At 38.5% G+C, this 23,623-nt stretch overlaps 1 protein-coding gene across 4 annotated transcripts; it reads right to left on the reverse strand.

Moving 5' to 3' along the window:
• Positions 1–12: 12 nt before the first annotated feature.
• PRG4 (proteoglycan 4) lies at positions 13–17,385 on the reverse strand. Of its 4 annotated transcripts, XM_081297857.1 has the most exons (13): positions 17,281–17,385; positions 16,617–16,718; positions 13,185–13,307; positions 11,819–11,938; positions 9,193–9,339; positions 8,532–8,654; positions 4,716–7,019; positions 3,370–3,447; positions 2,445–2,581; positions 2,063–2,219; positions 1,428–1,622; positions 867–992; positions 13–149 (listed from the first exon to the last, which is right to left on the reverse strand). In XM_081297857.1, exons 2-13 carry the CDS (start codon positions 16,690–16,692, stop codon positions 52–54), a joined length of 3,684 nt encoding a protein of 1,227 aa, XP_081153983.1. In that variant the 5' UTR covers positions 16,693–16,718; positions 17,281–17,385; the 3' UTR covers positions 13–51. The 4 variants fall into 4 exon arrangements, with proteins under 4 accessions (XP_081153983.1, XP_081153984.1, XP_081153985.1 ...); XM_081297858.1 differs by lacking the exon at positions 13,185–13,307; XM_081297859.1 differs by lacking the exons at positions 8,532–8,654; positions 9,193–9,339.
• Between the last annotated feature and the right edge of the window lie 6,238 nt (positions 17,386–23,623).

The raw sequence follows: 23,623 nt of genomic DNA on the forward strand, positions 1-23,623 counted from the left end.
GATCATCCTTTTCTTCATTTTAATTAGATGGCTCTTCCTTTGCCTGTAAGTCTAAGGACATTTGTACCAGACTTTGGAGAGGGTCTTCCCATCACGAGTAGTGACTGCTCTTGCTGTTCTACTGGGCACATTGACGTTATAGTATTGATCTAAATGAAAGAGAAATTATTTTTTAATTAAAAAGAATATATATGAACTAAATTGTATTGATGACTCAAAATATAGCATTTAACATTTGTACTATCAGAAATGTTTTTATTAATTTAGTGTTCAACTCTCCTTTTTGAAATAAGCATTTAAGAATATGGTTTTTCTGAAAAAAATTATTTTATCCTTTTTTAAAAAATATATTTTGGGGCTGGGGTTGTGGCTCAGCAGTAGAGTACTTACTTGCCTAGCACGTGTGAGGTGCTAGATTTGATCCTCATCACCACATAAAAAATAAATAAAATGAAGGTATTGTGTCCAATTACAACTAAAAAAAAATACATTCTGATGCCATTCATATTATAGAATCATAAGAAGAATAAATTAGATTTCTGTGCTTTTCAAAATAAAATTAGTTTCTCAAGAATGTCCTTCTTATTTCATGGCATCTGTTAAATGTTCCAGATGATAGAAGTAGAATACTGTTTTAGGCATCAGTTTTACCCAAGTAATTAGATATGTTATAACATCACAAAGGGTAGAGCAGAACTGGATTTCAGTCCTATCACAGTTTAACTGAAATTAAAGCAAAAATCTCCCCTTAACAGCAGTTAGAATAAGAATTATATCATCTTCAGTCACTAGTGCACTAGGTGTTTTAATTATATTTTCACAAGTGAGATCAACTTGAGCAGCTAAAATTTTCCTTAAGGACTTACCCTTGGAAAAGGCATAGTAGTCATATCCATCAGGTCGTCTAATGTTGGGCAGTGTTATAGCTGAGGTAACCACATTTGGAAGTCCTCTCCACATCGTACTCATTTTAACTTCATTATGGAGGGTACCTGCATTTTTAATGAAAGGTGTCAGATTAAAAAGCAATGTCTAAGAAAGAGCTTGACAAACAAAGGGTTTTATCTGTTTTCACTGAGTAGCTCTGTTATTTAGGTGAGATGTTAATTTCAGTACTTCAGTTTTTGCCCTCTGATAGGCATATAATCTACCTTTAAGATTGTCTTGAGGATTACAGATTTGTATAGAATGCTCTTGGTAAGATGTACTTCATACATGACACTATGGTTAACTTGAATAAACTGCTTTCCTTGCCCTCACATAAAAAGAATAAACTGGTCTTTGATTATTCACTAAGGCAAATTGATATATTTTGCATCAATAAACTTAAATTATTAGGGCAGTGTGGTCTGTTTCGTAAGGTTCACTTTATAAGGAACTAGTGCATCTACTTCAGGTTTAGGAATTTTAAACAGTTAAAACGTTACCTTTGTCTTGATAAGAAACTCTAACAGGTGTATAGTGAATTCTGATGGTGTGAGTTTGAGGTCCTATAGCCCGTTCAAAGCGACGTCTCCTGACCTGTGCTGCATCTCCATACACTGAATAATTTATAGCAGGCCTTCTTCCAGTGCACTTTCTAACAGGTTCCTGTTTATAAACATACTGCTGAACATTGCCACCTGTTGTATATCAGAAAACCATACAGAATATGAAAACCATAGAATATGTAAAGTTGATATTAATCCACCCAGAAAAAGATGGAAAAGAGCTTTTGTAGCATGAAGGAAATCAACTTGTTTTTCATTAAAAAAAATATGATTAGATATTAGTAATGGCAAAACAGTCACTGAATCATGAAATACATGTTGAATAGGTAAACTAACCAAAAGTAAATGAGGATGTTCTTTATCTCAGTGACCTGAAAACTCAGATGAACTACATTGTGCATGTCAAGAGATCTAAATACTTATTACTGCCCTCAGTTTTTAGCTTTTCATTGAAAATATTTTATCCTAGCCATTAAAGATATCTTTTGACAGTAAGCTCAGTAATAAATGACAATACTAAGTAATAATTCTTTAAAATGTTTCGTAATTTTTGTCAATTATATAATACATACCTCTCTTGAAAAAATACACAGATTCGGGCCTGTCCTTATATTTAGCTACTGAAAGAGCTGCCACAATTTTTCCAGTTAGTCCTCCAAATCCTTTTACAATTTGTTTAGGATATCCTGCATCTTGCACATCATTGGTGAAACGCCAGTACTGAGAATCCTAATATTTAAAAGAGCAAATTATGTTCAACTCATTCTTAAATTTAAGTTATAAGGAGAAGATGTTAACTTAATTGAATGTTTGAATACCATTAATAATATCAAGCTTGTGTTATTTTGATGATAGAACTGTTCATTAAAATAAAAGAACCCTTCTGAACTGGAGCTTAAGGTGATTTACATTGTAATAAACTGCAGTTACTATTTGCTGATATAGTTTTGTTACCTTAAAGAAGAACGTTTTTCCTTCACAGTTGCATCTAGTAAAAACAGTATCAATGGGTGAAGGAATACCCCAAACTTCAGTAATTCTGCGAGGTGGAGGTGGTGGAGTGAATGGATTTAGCATCCAGAAATAATGACCTAAAATTTTAAAAGACGTGGCAACTTATGTGCTGAATAATATCCCCAAAGAAACCAAAATTTTCAAAACTTTAGTGATAATCATAAAGAAAAACAGACTATGTTAAATGGGTCTGACTGAAAGTATAATAAGATACAGAAGGGACTTATTAAAATATTTCCAAGTAGAAATATTCTTAAAGTCTGAAATTTAACTTAAGCTTTGAAATATTTCAGTTTTATAGTTTTTATAGAAAGAGACTTTTGGCTTTGTAACTTAAAGAGAAAGTCACCTTTCTGGATTTCAGTGTCTTTATCTTTTAGAATTAAAGGATTAACAACTTAATGACTTCTAAAATTTCCATAACTTCTATGTATGATTTGCTTCTTTTCAAATTTAATCTATATATGTTTTAAGAAGACTGGACTAGCAGGGGGTCTGTAGAAAACATAGTAATTGCTATTCTCTTGGTTTCACAAGGAGTAAAACTCCTTTGAAAGCATCACAAGTGAGATGTTATTTTTAAACAGAGCAAAGCCTGCAAATCCTGATGTCATTTCATATCTGAAGTTTAAATATTAACAGTAGGAAAAATCTTAATAGTATCCACACATCTTCATGTGTCTGATTTTGTTAATCCAATATTTGGGATATTACTCCCAAATTCTCACTTTGTGAAAGTGGGTTTATCAATCAAGTTCCCCTCTAGAAAGTTCAACCCTACTAGCACTCTCTCAAGACTTTGGCTGTCTTAAATGCTGTAACTATTAAAATAATAGGAAGAGACAGAAGTATGTACATAGCTCACCTCGAAATGCAACTAATGTCCCATTGCGCAAAGCAGTAAGTCCATCTACTGGTCTGCCATTGCATAAATTGGTATCATCTAAAACAAATAAGCAGAAAAGTAATCTGAATGAGAAAACTATGTTCTTTTCAAATCCTCTGTCACAGGATTGCTTCCTACTTACCCAAGCTCTTAAAAAGCAGTTTGAGGTATTTACATTTCAAAAGTGAAAAAAGGTGGGGGCTGGCTCAGTGGTAGTGAGCTTGCCTAGCATGTGTGAGTTGATTTCTCAGCAACACATACAGATAAACGAATGAATAAATGTCCATCAATAACTAAAAAATTGTTTTTAAAGGGAAAAAAAGGTGATGTTTTATAATTCCATTTTACCTAAGGATGATACTATTCAAAAAAAAAAAAAAAAAAAAAACATTTTGAACCAGGATTGGCCAGGTTATCTTGTTGAATTGTTTTGATTTTTGGTTTTGTTTTTTCTTTTCTTTTGGTACTAGGGATTAAACTTGGGGTGTTCTACCACTGAGCTACATCCCCAGTTCTTTTTTGATTTTTTTTTTTTTTATTTTGAACAGGGTCTTGCTAAGTTGCTGAGGGTCTCAAAAAATTGTAAGGCTAACCTTCAACTTGTAACCCTACTGCCTTAGCCTTTCTCAGCTGGTATAACAGGTATGCACCACTGTGCCAGGCTGGGCCAGGTTTTTGTTTTGCTTTGTTTTTCCCAAATATTTTTTAGTTGTCCATGGACCTTTATTTTATCTGTATGTGGTGCTGAGAATCGAACTCAGTGCTTCACACATGCTAGGTAAGCGCTCTACCACTGAGCCAGAACCTCAGCCCAAGTTTATCTTGGTCTTCATATAAATTAGGCATTTATTAGATGTTTGAACTGATGTTGTCAGTCATTGCTCTTTGGGTTGTTTTGGAAAAGGAAGTAAGAATTTTTGCTTTGCATTGTGCTTTCTTTATAGACTCGATTTTTTTTTTTTTTTTTGGTGTGTGTGTGTGTGTGTGTGTGTGTGTGTGTGTTGCTGGGGATTGAACCCAGGATCTTGTGCATGCAAGGCAAGCCCTCTACCAACTGAGCTATATCCCCAGCCCTCAAATTTTTTTGACATTCTATGTACTTTTAGGAGGATGTGCTCAATTCCTAACCATACGTTATTACTTGACTTTCTAAACACTGGGTAAGTTTACTTGGATTTTTCCTCTGCTTACCTATAGGGAAACTGTAAAAAGTTTGGGGCTCTAGATAGTATGTGTATCTCAGAGTAATACTAAATTAGGGCATTCTAGTTCAGATAGATATAAATTAATATTACCAGTTTTTAAAATGAAAGTAATTCTATTACCTAAAAGCAGTGAGTGGGAGCTGATGCCTTGACTGGGTCCTCTCACTATGTGATCAGTGCCTGGGATAACTATAGGAGTTAGCACAGGAGGCCTGGGAATCATGTGTGGTTTTTCTCCTCCGTCACCTTCTGCATCTTCATTATTTGGATTAACTTCAACTGTTTCTGAGTCTGGAGTTTGCTGGCTGGTGGTGGTTTGGAGCACGGCTTTTGGAGAGGTAGGTGGTATTGTCGTCTTGGGGGGAGTTGGTGTAGTTTTTGGTGTTTTCCCTTTTGGTGAGCTTGGCTTTTTGGTAGAAGTGGGTTTTTTGGGTGCTTTGGGTGGCTTTTTTGTAGAGGTGGGCTTCTTGGGTGCTTTGGTTGGCTTCTGGGGTTTAGGAGTTGTTGCTTTAGAATCAGTAGCTGTGTCTTCTGGTCCAGGGGATTCTTCGGGTTCGTTCCTACTCTCTTCAGTTGGTGTTGTTTTAAGAGTAGTAGTTTTGAATGATGAATCCTGAGTGGTGGGTGTTACTTGCATGGTGGTCCTTGCTATTTCGGATTCAGTTGTTTTTTCTTCTGCTGTGGTTGCTGTCTCTTTCGTTGTAATCTTAGGTACAGCAGCGGTTGTCACTTCAGGAGTCTTGGTTGTTGGTACAGTGGGCTCCTTGGCACTGTTGTCAGGAGCTTTTGGTGTGGGTCCTGCAGAAAACTCAGGAGTTGCTTCAGCAGGAGTCTTGGGGGTAGTGGGAAGCTCCATGGTGGTAGCTGGAGCTGGTGTCTTAGGAGTAGTAGGAGCAGGCTTCTTGGGGGTGGTGGGTGCAGGCTCTTTGGGTGTGGCGGGTGCAGGTTCCTTGGGGGTAGTGGGTGCAGGCTCCTCAGGGGGGGTGGGTGCAGGCTCTTTGGGGGTGGTGGGTGCAGGCTCCTCTGGAGGGATGGGTGTAGGCTTCTTGGGGGTAGTGGGTGCAGGCTTCTTGGGGGTAGTAGGTGCAGGCTCCTTGGGGGTGGTAAGTATAGGCTCCTCTGGAGGGATGGGTGCAGGCTTCTTGGGGGTAGTAGGTGCAGGCTCTTTGGGTGTAGTAGGTACAGGCTCCTTGGGTGTGGTAAGTACTGGCTCCTCCGGAGGGGTAGGTGCAGGTTCCTTGGTGGTGGTAGACTCCTTGGGGGTGGTGGGTGCAGGCTTCTTAGTGGTGGTGGGTACAGGCTCCTTGGGGGTGGTAGGTGCAGGCTCCTTAGGGGTGGTAGGTGCAGGCTCCTTAGGGGTGGTAGGTGCAGGCTCCTTAGGGGTGGTGGGTGCAGGCTCCTTGGGGGTTGTGGGTGCAGGCTTCTTAGTGGTGGTGGGTACAGGCTCCTTGGGGGTGGTGGGTGCAGGCTCCTTGGGGGTGGTGGGTGCAGGCTCCTTGGGGGTGGTGGGTGCAGGCTCCTTGCGGGTGGTGGGTGCAGGCTCCTTGGGCGTGGTGGGTGCAGGCTCCTTGGGGGTGGTGGGTGCAGGCTCCTTGGATGTGGTGGGTGCAGGCTCCTTGGGGGTGGTGGGTGCAGGCTCCTTGCGGGTGGTGGGTGCAGGCTCCTTGCGGGTGGTGGGTGCAGGCTCCTTGGGCGTGGTGGGTGCAGGCTCCTTGGGCGTGGTGGGTGCAGGCTCCTTGGGCGTGGTGGGTGCAGGCTCCTTGGGGGTGGTGGGTGCAGGCTCCTTGGATGTGGTGGGTGCAGGCTCCTTGGGGGTGGTGGGTGCAGGCTCCTTGGGGGTGGTGGGTGCAGGCTCCTTGGGGGTGGTGGGTGCAGGCTCCTTGGGGGTGGTGGGTGCAGGCTTCTTGGGGGTGGTGGGTGCAGGCTTCTTAGTGGTGGTGGGTGCAGGTTCCTTAGGGGTGGTGGGTGCAGGTTCCTTGGGGGTGGTCAGGGAAGGATCTTTGGTTGTAGTTTCAGCTTTTGGTGTAGGTTTAGCAGGAACTTCGGGTGTGGGTGCCAAATCTTTAGCAGATGTTTTCTCTGCACTTCGAATCTCCTTAGCTGAAGTAGTCTTCTGTTTCTCACTGGTGGAAGTCTGTTGGTTTGTTACAGTAGTCTCTTTAGTTTCAACTGTTGTCTCTTTATTGGCTGTGGAAGATGTCTTTTTGGATGTATCAGAGTTAGGCGGAGGACTGGGTTTAGGACTTTCTGGCTTTATTGTTGTAGTCTTGGGAGATGTGGTAACTTTATTGCTTTGAGTGGTAGGAGTGTCAGGAGTTGGGGTGAGCTTGGGATTGCCACTGTCCAGGCCACTTCCAGCTTCATCCACAACTGGTGGTTCCTTTTTAGGTTCCTTTTTAGGTGGTTTTTTCTTGTCATCTTTTACTAAGGAAAAAACATACATCTTGTTATTTTTTAAGTTTTTTTTTCTTTTCCCCTTCAGTAGTGACATAAAGATCCTTATCACTGACTAGTTGTGTGTTTCTGGACATATTGCTAACTTTTATAATTTATTATAAAATGGTAATATTCAACCTTTCTTCTGCTTTTCTTTTTGTATGTGGCTACATTCCCAGTCCTTTTTTAAAAATTTTGAGACAGGGTCTTGCTAAATTGCTGAAACTAGGCTCAAACTTGTGATCTCACTGCCTCAACACCCCCAGTCACTGGGATTATAGGCTCATGCCACTATAACCAGCTCAAAATATATTTGGGGGTTGCTTTAGGGAATGAAAATGAATAGATTGAAGCCATTCTGAAGTCACCAGAATGATCAGTAATACTAATTCATCTTTTTACATTAATGTTCTTTCTCTTCACTTTCCCCACCCCCACCCTTATTCCTCATTACACAGTGCTGCCCTTTCCCCCTGGGAAACTAGTTCCAATAACTTGTGTCACTACACCCATTAACTCAGAGGCCTCTGCACTCGCCTCTGGGAATGGGCCTCATTCTTCCTATAGGTTCCTGCTGAGCCCTGTTCCCATACATAGAGCTATTAGTGCTCTCTTTCCCCTGCTCAGCTAAACTTGACAGTCCCAAAAGAGGAGATTAGGATGCCAGAGCAGCAAAAAGGAGTTCCCAAAGCAGCTACCCAACAGGAGAACTGCAAAGCCAAAGGGCACTTCACTGAGATGAATTCTATTTAACAAATATGTATTGCATTTCTACTCTGTGCATTTCTATTCTTGGAATGACTCAAAGACTAAATATCTGGCTATTTGGCTAGAGAGGATGCTTCACAACCACCTAGGAAATAAGAGTTTAAAAATTCAGTATTTCCTAGAAAAAGAACATATTTTAGAATTTCAGGAAATAACAAAGAGAAGAACAGAGGCAATCTCTTTTCAGGAGATAAGAGCCTATTCTTTAGCACATTCTCTAGGAAAAAGTCATCCAGATATAATTTATTAGGAAAATGAAGAGTATGTGTAAAATGTGGACAATATATTGCTTTTCTGAAGAGGTTATGAGAGGAGGAAGAGGGCTCTTGATTATTGGTAAAACATTTAAAACAGTATAAAAATGTTTGTTAAATAAGATAAAGCTGGGGGAGGACACACAAAAACACAAAGAGGAGGAAGGGAAAGAAAGAAAAACTATCGGTAGACAGGAATCTCAGTACAACATGTCATCTCTGGTGCCATCCTGTGGTTCCACAGTCACTGCTACAGCATCTTCTTAGCTTTTGCTTTCAAGAGTGGCTTCTTAGCTGCTTTGCACTAATTTCCTGTAGGAAGTATTCATTTGGTACTTTCTAAAATTATTTTTATGAAGTTTTGTACCCCCACCCCTGCATAATGAAAATATCTTCATTCTACTAACACGCATTACTTCTTAAAAATTATTGTTAATATGGCATTGATATAGTCTGTGATCTTTATCAATGCTCAAACCTTTGGGTTTCTTCTGTAATTCTTTATTAGCAGCTGAATTTTTGGAAGACTTGATTTTCCGAATAGTTGAAGAGGAAGAGGAAGAGGAGGAGGAGGACTCTTGGTTTTCAGAAACAGAATGTTCTATAAAATAAAAAGTTTGATCACACCAACTATGATTTAAAACAAAACAAAAAAAAAGTTGCCAGTTCAAATACAGTAAGAACTGCTGATAACTGATCTACATGCTTGTGTTCTGCCTTTATTATATGATCAACTGCTTTTTAATTAATCTGTTGAAAGCAAGGTGCCCTGGGTTTATCCACTCACTACCAATATGACTTTCAACTTTCCCACATATGCCAAAATTTCTCAGGAGTTAATTACTCTGCAAAGAAAATCATGGGTTCCTTTTTTTCCCCCCATTTTTTTACAGCAAGATTTATTCCTTCTTATAACTTTAACCTAGATCCTTACTGGATTTGGTAAATATAAAAAGACTCTATAGATAAATGCCTGGTAATTTATACTTTGGTTTAAACTGACTTAAAGCAAGTAAGCAAAAAGTATAATGAGCCTTTCATGACTCATAAGATTAGCCTCTGAGAATACTTTATATTGGTACACTACAGGTTATTTCATCTAGGAAATCTCCTGTAGTTACCTTCTGTCTTCTTCCTACCTTCTGTTATTTCCTCTGATTCTATAACTTTCTTAGTCTTCTTTTTTGGTGATTTGGGTGAACGTTTGGAGGTTGATTTGATGGTTTGAGATGCTCCTGGAGGCGGAGGTGCAGTCTTTGAAGGTGGTGGTGTTGTGGGATTGTGCACTGAGGCCAAGCAAGACAGGTCAGTTAACATCTGGTTTATGATCATCAGCAATGCTAACTGTAAAAAGCATGGGTGCATCTGGCTTCAAGAGTAGATGCTGATAAAATCCAGTGCAGGAAGGCTCTAGACCATAACACAGAGAAGTCCAAACCAACTAATTCTGAGGATGCATTGCTGTAAAATATTGATTCTCAAACTGTAGTAGGTTATAACAGAAGCAAAGTCTCGGGAATCAGTAGACCTAATAGTGCTAAGCATGCACTATTAGGACCTTGGGCAAATAGGCTAACCTCTCATGAACTTTTCTCATCTGCAAACTGAGATGTTTATTCAAGATTTCTGAAGGTGTTTGCCCACCTTAAAAAAAAATTGATTCTATGAGCTTCATCCATTGTGCCATCCTTCCATGATTATAAAAATAGTACTGCATGCAGATGGCAGGGTATTTATGGTCTTGAGGAGTATAATAATTATACTTTTTTTGTTTTCATATGTATTTGAATCAAATGATGCCAGTTAATGTTTTTGATTGTCAAAGTTCTACATGAATATTATGAAAATTTCGCACTTCCACATTATACTTTTCCTTCCCAAAGATAAACAAGTGTTAATGATTCCATGTGTATCTTCTTAACCTTTTATCTGCCCCCACAAACATACACACATACACTACATTTCTCCTTTTCAGGTCTAAAAGTGAAGACTTGGAACATTTTTGATCAATAGAAACCAGAAGAAAAGGAAAGGGACTTTTGGAAGGTAAGGAAACAGCAGTGGAGGCCCTCTGGTAGAGAAGAGCTGTGATCCATCCTCCTGCTCCCTCCAAACATCTCAGAACTCTACTGCTCCATGAACCGACCACTATCCCTCTCCATCTTCCTTCTCCCACACAAAGTGGCCAAGTATCTCACAGAGAGGAAGAGCTCCGCCACATACCAGTTAGCCATCTTGGACAAAACAGCTTCTTGAGCTCAATAGCATCAAAAGCACTTGGACAGCTATGACTTCCTTCATTTCTTGAACTGTTAGGATTTCTAGATATCTAAATGCCTATAAGCAGTATCTAGAGCAAACCCTGAAACAACTTGTCAGCGAGATTTAGGATAGTTTGCCATCTTTTAAAAGCAAAATACTGAAACTGTAGGTGGCGCCTTTATTTTCAGTGGGGATCCTGACATCCACTTGAATTCTGTAATTGAAGTTGACTGGCTTTGCTGTCATCAGTTTTTGTCATGAGTTTTGCCTAGACCTCAAGTACTGTACACTTGGTGGCATGAAGTAAGGCCTTTATTTAAATGTTCTCTCAAGGCTTCAGGACTCTCTAATCACCTTCCCTCCCTCCATCCTCCACCCAAAATAAATTCTTAGGCATTTTCTGTCTCATAGCCAAAGCCATTATCAGGATAATGACTAAATATGTGTCTCCCACCATGGGGCCTTCTGAAAGCTGCAGGAATGCTGAGCTTTGAGTTTTTTGATTATATGGGTGTTGTCTCTGTTCTTTTTGGAATGCTTTCCAGTGAAAACACTGAGCAGTTAGGAAATATCCCTCAACTCTGCTGATTAACAATTTTCACTGTTTCTCCACTGTTCTAAAGAAGCAGGAAGTGCAACCTTGTTTAAATAAAATGATAAGATTATGTAAACATGCTTATTTTCACTATGACTTCCACAGATAGCCTCATTTTTTCTTTTTCTTTTTTATTTATTGTTCATTTATTATTATTATTTTTTTTAATTTCAGGTATCCTCATTTTAACAAAGTATGGTTTAAGAGCAAACATTCAGTCATGGAAAGTAATCGATTAGGTAAGTGTATTTAAAAAAAAATTTTTTTTTTTTTTGCAAAATCTGGAGGCTTTAATTATACTCAGAGTATTCCTTCAGAACTTATGACCAGGTAAGAAGATTTTTAAAAGAAACTATCTCTTTTTATTGACTTTATTATTCACAGGCAATTGTATAGAAACTACTGAGGGGACCTTAGGAATGAATTGGAAGTTACCTATAACTGACAGTTAACAACTTCTTAGTAGATTTTCCTGTAAACATAGTGGCTTAAACTAGTTCATAAATTTATTTGTCCAAAATATGTATTCAAACACTGAAGGCCCAAAGGACAGTAGATTTTGTAGATTCAGTACCATTAGGATGAGACAAGAAATCACCAAGTGAGCTGATTACTGTTGATTTAACTTGAAATTGAACCACATCAGAAGGAAAAAAACTCAACCTCTGTCTTCTCCATTACTCAACCAGCGATCTCTTGTGCTCCTGGAGCAATAACTGGGGCTGCAGTTGTTGGAAGATATTTTTCTTCTTTAATTCATCTTTGTAGAGCAAAATTATTATTAAGCAGCTAATGCATTAGTAAAATCAAGACCTTAGGTGCACTGAGGTTAGACATCATCAGTGAAGCTAAGGGCTTCAGATCTGGCTATACTACTGAGAAGCATTGCTGGGTACCATGATGCTTACCTTCTTCACAGAAAGTCTCATAGTCGGAACAGCACTTGCCAAACTTCTTACACTGGGAGTCACAGTCACACTCCCTCCCTCGCGCAAAGGACTCGAAGCAGCGACCTTTACAGGAAAGCTCTACCCGGAGCAAAACAAACACATGAATTAATGATATGAAGCCATACTTATGCATTTGGTAGCCATTTCCCTTCTGATAATTGACTAGAGTTCCAAAGGTGCATTTCTAAGTCTTTTATTTGGAATTTGAAGTACACCATCTAATAAACAATGGATGATGTCCCAAATGGAGACAACCTAAGTCAAAAAAGAAATATGGGTATTTGGGAAAATGTCACTTGTCCTTCAAGGTGCTAAGGGACACCCTAAGGCTGTCTGAGCCACTTACATATATGAATGCTGGGAACCTTTCATATGAGTTCCTTCCATCCCCCAACACCATTGTTTTGTAATAGGCTGAAATTAGTTGAACACTCAAATTTTATGATTATATTCCAAAGAGCTGGTTCAATATAAATGAGTCACTGTTGAGGCTCAAAAATAATTGATAATGCAACTAGGCAAGGTATGGAATTGAAAGATTTCAGCCTAATCTCATGGTTTGGACTATGTTAAGAGAAGCCTGCTCGTTTCAAAAACGGCCTTGGGTGGAGGTACAGAGACTTACCAAGGCCTACCTGAAATCATTTCTTTACCCAACACATAAACTATACAACAATATTCACCAGCTTCACATGCAAATTCTAAAGCAAATATGACTTTTACAAAATGATAATTTTCATAAATTGAGTATGAAGTGTTTCGAAATTGATAGCAAAATGGCCCAAAATATGTTCAAGTGAAACACCATCAAAATCTAAAATTCAGACCCTTTGGGTTTTAACTGAAACTCATCATTAAACACTGGTGTTTCAAATTTAAGAGTGTCCTTTTCAGGTAATTTAAAAATATGTTAATACAAAAAAGTCAGACTGTAGACAAGATTATTGTATGCCCAAGAATCCCTTTGACGAAACTATGGAGAGGCCCCTCACTAAGCAATTACCCCTGTGTCAGTTAAAGATCACACATTGCTATTTACTTAATGACTCCTGAGTCACAGTATGAAATCTTTATGTAAAACAAAGGCATTTTACTGGAAGTTAGTCAAATAATTTTGTGCAAGTGACATATTTCCAGGCGTCCCTCCACTCCCCAGTCATCACAGGCTGTCATCCCATCCTTAGGTACAGTGACCGCGACATTTATGCAAGTGAAGGGAAAGGCACTTAAGCAAAGGAAGTGAAACAGAGGGAAAGCCACACTGCAAGGGGGCACAGGGGAGGCTCAGGGAACAGTGCTACGCGACAGCAGAGACGGGACTTACCTACAGTGCAGACTTTCTTGAAGTCAGGGCAGCACTCCATGTAGTGTTGACAGTTATAATCACAGTTGCAGATGGCATCTCTAGAATACCCTTCCCCACATCTCCCTGCACAGCTTGGTACATCTAAAATCATACAATACTAGGGTAAACATGGCCAAACCACTTTGAGAAAGGGAGAGAACTAATACGGAAGCTAAAGCCAATGGGCAAGGGAGAATTTTATCAACTGGAAAATGTTGAGAATGATGGCTATGATTGATGACAAATGGTGGATCTCATGGAACCTTGATCTTGTCCCTTTAGTTTTCACTAGACTGAAAAGATAAATACACCTTTGACAATGAGGCAAAGTAAGGGCTTTGTGTGAAGCGCAGTATTCCTGGGGGAGGGGCGGCCACTACAGCTGCTGTGGCTGTGATGACCACAAGCTGCCATTTATTGAGCCTCTCTGGGCCAGGTACAGAGTAATACATTGTCTCTAATGCTTATGAAAACGTTTCCAGGAGAGTCTTAGTAGCCCTTTTGGATATAAAATGCCAAAACAGAAATTTTAATAATTTGCTCAATGGCACACAGCTACTTAATTGTTCCAATGTATATTATAGGCCAATTACCTATTAATAGGTCAAAGACCAACTAATTATTCACACTGATCTCTTGAACTCTTTTAAGTATCCCTTAAAAGAATTATTATTATTATTATTAATTATTATCCCTGGATAATAAATTATATGGTTACTCTAAGTAAACAACCCATCCAGAACTTGAACTCTGACATACCAAATTCTAAAGCCCAAGCTTCTCCTACCCAGTTACGTTGCCTCTTATTTCCGATGATGAGTTTAAAGCAAGCTTGTTGGGACAACACACATTTTGCTAGGTGTTCTCCTTTTTTTAGTGGGGACAACAGAGAACCCTTGAAATAGCATCTGGGCATGAATATAAAGGTTATGAACAGAGTCTTTCTGGGCAAACAGTATTAAAAGCATAATTATCCTCAAATATTTCTAAAAGCCATTTGGAAAACAACACTTCAAAAGCCTCCCTGAGAGAACCACAGGAATGTAACAGTGGAATCCATCTCTGCAATAGAAATTGGCAGGTGCAATGTCCTAAATCCAAAGAGAGATGTTGCAACACACTGAAAAAATCTCAAAAGAGAATCCAGGAATGTTAAAGTCTTAATATGCAAATAAACAATTAAGAGTGGGATAACTCTCAGAACTTTTGCATACATATATATGTGCACATATATAAAAATGCATATATAGTGTATGTATATAAATACATATATTATATATAAAGAAAAAAGAATGAGAAGAGGTTGAGAAGGCAAGAAAAGCAGACAAAACAACACCAAAAGATTGTTCTTTTACATTTAGCAGATTTCTGAAATAAGAAATCAATTCTCTTTACCAGGAAAAATTAATTTTCATAGATGATATGTCTATTTTATTTTTTATTACTATTAATTACAACCACTAATTCTAATTTTATTTATTCAAAAGAAAGTGCAACTTTCTGTGAACAAGCAATTACATCAGAAAGGAAAGGGTGATTTAGGTGATGTGCATCTTGGAACACCATTATGAGAGAGCCGTGGGGTCTAGGGGTACCAGAGTGGCTATCACTCCAGGTTAAATACTTACATTTGCTTTTCTGTGTTTGTGTTTTTGCAGTACTGAGGTTGGAATCCAGGGCCTTGCATTTGCTAGGCAAGCGCTCTACCACCAAGGTACATCCCTAAACCTGGTTTGCTTGTGTTTTTTCATCTTATCTGAGTGATTCCACACCTATGCCTACACAAGCAATAATCTCTCATGTTCAGGTTTCATGAGAATTTTAGCTATTTTACCAGAAAAGTCTGCTTTGGCCAGGCCTGGTGGCACATACCTGGAATTCCAGCTACTTGGAACAGCTGGGACAAGAAGACCACAAGTTTGAGGCTAGCCTCAATAATTTAGTGAGACCCTGTCTCAAAAGAAAAAAATAAAATAAAAGGGTCTGTGATTGTTCTTGGTGGTAGAGCACCACTGGGTGAAAAAAAGGGCGGGGGGAGGAAGGAAGGGAGGGAGAGAGGGAAGAAAGGAGGGAGGAAGGAAAAGAAAAGAAATGTTAACTTTAAAAAGGTAACTTCACAGGGTTGGGGCTGTGGCTCAGCGGCAGTGCATTTGCCTGGTATGTGTGAGGCACTGGGTTTGATTCTCAGAACCACATATAAATAAATAAAATAAAGGTCTATCAACAACTAAAAAATAAGACTAAAAAATTAAAGAAGGTAACTTCACGCTGGGTGAAATGGAGCATTCCCAGCAACTCAGGAGGCTGAGGCAGGAGAATGGAAAGTTGAAGGCCAGCCTCTTTTCAAGGCCTTAAGCAACTTACATGACCCTGACTCAAAATAACTAAAAAGGGCTAGGGATGTGGCTCATGGTTAAGTGCCTCTGGAGTCAATCCCCAATAGAAAAAAAAAAAAAAAAAGAAAGAAAGAAAGAAGAAATGTAACTTCACAATAATGATCCTGAGTCTTGATTTTTCTTCTCTTGGGTTTTATACATCAAATGGAATGAAAGGGGCTAATCTAAAGCTGGGAACTATTATCACTAATCCACCTAAAGCTTATGCTAGAGAACTTTGCAAACATGATTAGCTGAATATATCTTAACCCTCTCTAAAAATGAATAACAAAAATTGTTCATCTAGGACTGACTCTGGGGAGGACTGTGAATGGTTCAATATTATAATACAAAATGACATTTGTGGATGCTTCAGTTCGTATTTGGATGAATAATTCTGATAAGAAAGAAAGAATGCTTAATACTAATAAAATGCCACATGAAACATTGTGAATGTTCATGTAGTATAATACCTAGGTCTACAAGATGCCAAATTAAGTTACTTACAATAATTTTCTTGGTGGAAAAAAAGACTAGTTAAATTTGTCAAAATAGAGGGGGGAAATGTGACTTAAATATTGTTCTTTGCAGTTATTTTGGAGATATTACAGAGTTCCAGCTTAGTTTTGCCATGTAAATGTCTGAATTTTTTAAACATTTGGGGGCACCATAGGAATAATGACTGCAAAAATTGTTTTATACCAAAACTCAGAGCTGGGATGTGGCTCAGTGGTAAAGCACTTGCCTAACATGTGTAATGCATGTTAGGCCCGTGGTACCAGCCCCAGCTTTGCAAACACAACAACAGCAACAAAAAAGCTCAAAACTTCCTGAAAGATTTCATTATGTAGGAGAAAAGGATGAGAATTCCCAAGCACTTACAAATATATCACATGTTTTGCATAACTTTAAGTTTATACTCAATATTAAACTCAGGCAAATATCAATTTTTGAAATTCATTTTTTTTCATAAAGATCAAAAACTGAATGCTCATCAATAGTTGTTAAATAAAAATATTTTTGATGGTTAAGGTACCTTGAGATGAAACTTGCTGAATCAAGAAAACAGAAAGTAGCAGCAACAAGCAAATGGGTAGTATTTTCCACTCCATGGTTGTCTTCTGGTACTGTACCCTTGCTGGAAATAAAATAAATGTATCAGAAAAATGCTCTTTAAACTCACCATCAAATAAATGTGTGTGTGTTATACCCAATGTTTCAGTAACTTTCAAAATGCAGTTTAATAATAAAGCCATTGCATTCTTGAACCTTTCATCAGCAGGAGGAATTCTATAGAAAATATTTGATCACTACATTTCCTTTTAGGCAGAACAAGTCATCAAGTTACCTCAATCACATTATTGAGCACTTTAATATGTTAGAAACCAACAAAATAGAAAATGGACTTATTTAAAAACTCTATTCCAAGTTAGCATGTACTTACAGAGTAACCTTTAAATCCTACAATGGGAAACAAAATAACCAGCTTCAGTAAAATTTAACTTAATAAACATTATGGAGTTACTACTCTGACTTTTCCTTAACTCTCAATATGAATTTATAGGCTTCCAACAGGTGTATTGCATAAATATTATCCTTTTCAAAACTCTCCAACTACTATCCTTATAAATCTTTCTCAAGCAAGCACCTTAAATGAAAACACATTTAATCCCACAGAGCAAGTTAACTTTGACACTTACCCGTGAAAGGACAGATGAATTTCTCCAATGTCCTGGAAGTCTTATATATCAGTGCAAATACATTGGGATGAACCAATTAGTCCAAAGGTTAGACAAAATCAACAGTGACAACCTATGAAATCAAACTTTCCTCATTTATTGGAAGACAGCCCAGACGACTAGACTTAGGCAACATCTGGAAAACACTTCCATTAAGAAAAATGACTACTACAAAATAAATTTAGATTTATTGGCCAAAACACATTTCTAATTTCTAAGTGAAGTGAACAAATTGTCCTGAGATGGTAAATCACTCTGGCTGGCTTTGACTAATGGATCAAAGTAGCAAGTTTAAAATAGTCAAAAGCTGGCAGACTTAATACCAAAGATGGTATTAAAATTTATCTTCTGTTAGCTTGTGGCATACATTTTCTAAATTTGTACCAATAAATCAAATGTACATGTCTTGAGTGTTTTCATTTCCACTTTTCCACTAAGCACAGAATACATACTGTCAATTACCTACAGGTAAATCATCCACAGGGCAAGGTAGGGGGAGGGTGGGCTCTGCTTAAAAACTATATGGCTATTTCCCTTAGCTCCATTTAAGACCAGCAGTGTTTGAAAAGGTTTTCTAAATTACTAATTTAACTTCCTTGCCACAGAAAATGTGAACCATCAATCATACAGAGCTAAATCAGCCTGGCCCCAGGCTTTATCCCATTTTGATATGGAATATTCCTGTTCAAATCTTACCTACAACACAAGTCTCACTCATGTCCTAGCACCTCCCCCAAACCTTCCCAGATCAATCCAAACCACATCTAAAATCATAGGCAACAAATATGTTTCATTGAAATTATCTGTAACTTTGCCTTCCACCTACAAAAGACTTTGATTTTTCCCAAAGTCAACCAATACCTGTATCTTAATTCTATTGCCAACATATAATCCAGTGCTTCACCACGGTTGTCTATTTGTACACACTCAGCATTCAAACTGATCTAGCCTGGATTCTGCCCTGTACTCTGTTTAGCAGATGCTATATTTAATTATCATGAAATGCCTTTAAGTAAAATATAATCAACCACATCTTACACATAAGAAGATGAAGTGCCCCAACTGAAGAACTTGTGACGCATCCAAGGATCCATGAAGACGGGGAGCCAAGACCCAGACTTGATTCCATAGCTTTTTGTTATTGCCACTATATCCAACTCTCTTTTGATCAAAACCATTGCTTAGTACATAATCATTGTTCTGTAGTTTACTCCTTGATATTTATATATGTTTATGAGATTGAGATTTTTTTTAAGGATTAGGATTATAATAAAAACATCTCTTTTGTTCCCATGATGCTTATTTCTGGGCTAGATACAAAGAGAACTTGGAGCTTCTCTTCCTGTCTCTTGAGGATTCCTTTCTCCTGGACCTCCCTCCCCATTGACAGGATTTTGTAGTTTTGGTTGCATATGTTGCATACGTGGTCTTGCCACATCAGCCACAGCTGACAGGCCTAGAAGTAGGAACTTGAACTAAAGTGGGCTAATATGTTTCCCTCTCCTGGAAATTTTAATTCAGAAATTACAAGTCTGTCTATGTAGATTAATAACATGTAAACTGCTACCCATGGTCTAAAGAAATGGAGATCTCTTAAGTCCTTAGAATAAAAAGATGGAAATGAATGAAGCAGCTATGCAGAGAGATTTCTAGTAAACTTTCCAAGTCCTGGTGACTATTCTTTAGACCCAACTTCTTGTTCCATGCTTTTATCATAAATTCTTCCTTTGGAGTTGTAGCTGGCAAGATGCTTTCTTGCTATTTAAAATCATAAATCAATTCATAATAGATTTATGAATTATTGATGGAGTTGAACTGAATTCTCTTAATTCTTAGGTTTACTGGAGTCAATAGAGGGAAACAAGAAGCTTTGTAACCTTCAAGTCAGACCTCTATAATATTGCTTATTATTTATTAGAAATGTTGGAAAAACTTGTGATCCTCCTACCTCAGCCTCCTGAGCCGCTGGGATTATAGCAAAAAAAAAATTTTTTTTTTTTTTGTACTGGGGATTGAATCCAGGGTGCTTTACCACTGAGCTATATCCCCAGCCCTTATTATGTTTTATTTTGTGATAGGGTCTTGCTAAGTTGCTTAGGGCCTCACTAAATCACCAAGGCTGGTTTTCAACTTGTGATCTTCCTAACTCAGCTTCCCAAGCCACTGGGATTACAGGCATGCACCACCGCACCTGACCTGGCTCCTATTCTTAAATAATATATAAATTGTTCTTTGACCACTGCCTTTTGATCTATCCATACTGTCATTTTCCTCCTTTGTATGAAATTCTTTATAGTGATGGCAAATGACATTCTTAACTTGATTGGCTAATATGCACTTGTTTTTTTGGGGGGAGGGGGGCGTACAAGGGTTGTACCCACAGGTACTCAATCACTAAGCCACATCCCAGCCCTTTTTATTTTTAATTTTGCAACACAGTGTCTTGATATTTCTTAGAGCCTCACTAAATTGCTAAGACTGGCCACCTTGCTATCCTCCTGCCTAAGCCTCCCAAATTGCTGGGATTATAGATGTCCACCATCACATCCAGCTATGCACTAGTTCTGAAATCCAAGTTCTAGGGTTGGAAAACTGACAAAGAAAATAAGCACAGACATATTTACAGGCAATGTAAGTTACAACCTTAACATTTCCATTAACATATTCCATTGTCACCAAATATATTTTCTCTGTATAATAAAGTACGAAAAAGAATGACAGCAGGTATGGTGGCACATGCCTGTTATCCCAGCAGCTCAGGAGGCTGAGGCAGGAGGATCACAAGTTCAAAACCAGCCTCAGCAAGTTAGTGAGGTCCTAAGCAACTCAAGGAGACCCTGTCTCTAAATAAAATACAAAAAAAAAAAAAAATAGGGCTGGTGATGTGGCTCAGTGGATAAGCACCCCTGAGTTCAATCCTGGTACCCAAAAAGTAAAAAATAAAAATAAAAAGGGCTGAGGATGTGGCTCAGTGGTAAAGTGCCCCTAGGTTCTATCCCCAGTGAGAAAGAGAGAGAGAGAGACTATTAAATGCCTAGCTCTTTAGGTATACCTAATTATATTTACCTATGATTTGCCTGATTCCACTGAATAATGAATGAGGTTGTTTTAAGTTTATCCTTGCAGTGTGAGAATATTTTTATCTATTAAATGTATTTTTATAAACTATACTAAACATTCCGTTCCGTATTGGTCCATTTAGCCTTCCTCGTTGGTCACCCAGCAATTGTCCTGTTAGGTTATAAGCTTTCCTGTTGCAATTTCATTTCTTATTAAAGGCCTTTTCTCGATGTTCACCTAAATCTTATCTAATTGGGATTAGAAAAAAATATTGCAGGATTCGTTTCTGATGCGGAGGAACTGGGAGGAGGAGGGCAAAGACGGGTGCAGAGGACGTGCACATAGAGGCACCTTGCGTGCGCTTCTAGGAATGACTTTCCTGTGGTGCCTGCCCGGTGCCTCGCTTCGTGCGTGGCAGCAGCACAGCCAGGGAACCTTCAAAGGTGTGTGAGGATATTTCCTCTGCATTAGATTATCCCAGACGGTCGTCCCCTTCTGCTTGGTGTGTTAGCTGTCACCTTGCCCTGTAGCCAGAGCGTCTGTACCTAGTGGCTTCCCTTCACCTCTCCACCTTTTCACATCTTTGGTCTGTTTCATTTCCTTCCAGCAGCAGCCTAGGAAAAACTGAAGCATGCCAAGGGAAAATCACAGATGCAGGCTTGTTCTTTCCTGTGCCGATTCTGTGCACAGTGCTGGGTGAGTGCACTCCAGAGGTGGAAAACTCCCTCCTCCAGGACTCCGGGACAACTACTGGCCTTTCTGTTCAAGGCATTTTCACAAACTGGAAGGGATTGTTTTGTTTTGTTTTGCTGTTGTTTCAAAATCTTACCATTATTGCCTAGCATGTGTAAGGTCCTGGGTTCAATCCCCAACACCATCAGAAAAAAAAAAAAAATCTAACCATGAAGATCATTGTAAGTATTATTGCATTTGCTTTTTGATACTAGTAGTCTGATATTTGATCCCAGTCTTTTCAGTTTTTCTAGTTGCTCCTCTAGAAACTACATTTCCCAGTTTCCCTTTTATTGTGACTTTTGACTGTGTTTTCTCTGATGAAGGATGAGACAATGAGGGTGGTGCACACCTGTAATCTCAGCACCTCCAAGTTCAAGGCCAGCCTCAGCAACTCAGTGAGGCCCTAAGAAACTGAGTGAGACCCTGTCTTTAAATAAAAAATTTAAAACTCCGGGGATGTGGCTTAGTGGTTAAGTGTCACTGAATTCAATCACCAGTACCAAAAAAGAAATGAAGAGAAGTGACCAACGCATACCATCTAGGCAAGGACAGTAGCCTAGGGAATAGTAGAGAGTAGTCTTTGTAGGATTCACATACTGTCTGCACTCAGAGAGTTACAAAAAAGGGGAAAAAAACTATTTTATTTGAATAACTTTATTTTGAGGTCTTTAAAAATATTCTAACAGAGGAATTAAAAAAATTCTCAAATCTTTAAAGGGATTATATTCTAAAAATAAAATACCATACAACAATGTAAAAGAATGAACTGTTCGTAATGAACTATTGATATTGAAAAGCAAGAGATGGACTACGTTTATTGGCAGATGACATGATTGTATATACAGAAAATCCTAAAGACTCTACAAGTAGCTGTACAAACTAATGAGTGAATTTATCAAGATCACAGGATATGAGAGCAATAACAAGAATCATATTGAGTTCATCATAATGCATTAACTCAGACGTGTATGAAAAGGCAACCCTTTCTGCTGAATTTTCTAATAATGAGTGCATTTATTGAATTTTTGTGAACATTATTGAATAGTGATTACTGTGCCAACCTTAGTATTAATTGCTGGAAATACAAATATGTGCAAGATAAAATCTCTGATTTCCAGAATTTCTTGGACTAGTCAAGGAGCTAGATATTTAAATACACAATTCAAAAGGAGGGGCAGTGCAGTGAGCAGCTGGAGTAGGGCTTTGGCATAATTAGACCCTCGTTCAAATCTCAGTCTCCAAATTTTCTGCCTGATTGTTTTCCACAATTCTCTTGACTATATAGACCTCGCTTTTCTAATTTGAAAAATAGTAGCAATGATTCCTGTTATTTTTGGCATTGTAGAAATTTGTAAAATATTAGAGAAATATGTTGAACATTAATGGCAAGTACTTGATACATTACAGGTCTTCCATGTCTTTGGCTATCATGGGGATTTCAGAACTGTGCACAAACTGTGGTGCAGATGGATTAGGAAGTGCCAGCCCCACCTGAGGGAACTCTTCACAAATGAGTGACCTGTGGTCTGCTTTCCAAAGGTCCCTATGCCTAGCAACAAGGACAGTAGCCTCAGGTCATTATTATTGGAAAAATGATATAGATCCCCCTTTTCATTCTTTTTAGCTATTTGATTTTTAGTTCCTGACAATCTTGCTGGTTCATGAAACGATGCTGAGAGCCATTACCAAGTAGAAATGACGCATCAAAATTTCCTTGCTAGTGTACCCCATGTTAATGATTTCGCTGTTGACATTGCATGTAAGGTGACCTTGCTCAAAGACCAAGGCGGATCCCGGTTTAGAGCTGATCCAGGTTTGAGGAAGTATCCCGGTCCTTGGGTTTAGGGCGTTCCCGGTTTAAGACAAGGGTTTTAGGGAAGTTGGAGGTTGAAGATTATTGCTGCCGGGATTAGGGCGTTCCTGCTGCCTGAGCTCCCATTGAGCTCTAGAAGAACTTGGGAAGATTGTTTTTAAATGGCCTTATAATCACCTCCATCCAAGCATTTTCTAATAGACCATTTTACTAATCTAATAACAGGAAACATATTGAGCATTTATTGTGTTACAATGAAGAAATGAATGAACCTCTCCTCGATCTTGTGACATAATAATTACTATTATTAAACCCATTTTGCTTTTGAGATCAACTGGGGCACATAAAGAGTAAGTATCTTGCTCAAGATCCCAAAGCTAGAAAGTCAGCAAGTTGTCAAGTTAATATTTTAACCCACACCTGCCTGACTCCAAAGCTCATATTTTAACCAGTTCTGTAACCCACATGCTATAACACCCAGGGTTGATATCTACCTTCTTTGTGCACCTCTATTACTGTATTGGTATATTTCCAATGGCATCTCACGCTTACTAATACCTATCTTTAGCACAATGTCATAAACATCCTAAGGTTCTAGAAGGGTTACCTCTTATTCATTTTGTAGCCTTTTCACAGCTACTATAGTTTCTCCTTCTATACAATTGGAACTGCAGAGTTGTTATTTGAATTAAATCA

This window comes from Spermophilus citellus (genome assembly GCF_964194105.1).
Source record: "Spermophilus citellus genome assembly, chromosome: 6".
NCBI lineage: Eukaryota > Metazoa > Chordata > Mammalia > Rodentia > Sciuridae > Spermophilus > Spermophilus citellus.

Excerpts from the sequence above, each read along its gene's own strand:
- PRG4 (XM_081297857.1), bottom strand. The coding sequence starts at position 16,692 with ATGGAGTGGAAAATACTACCCATTTGCTTGTTGCTGCTACTTTCTGTT. Across the intron at positions 9,340-11,818 it reads TGAGACTTTCTGTGAAGAAG|TGCACAATCCCACAACACCA; the intron begins GTAAGCATCATG and ends GCTTGGCCTCAG. Across the intron at positions 7,020-8,531 it reads ATTACAGAAGAAACCCAAAG|TAAAAGATGACAAGAAAAAA; the intron begins GTTTGAGCATTG and ends TTTTTTCCTTAG.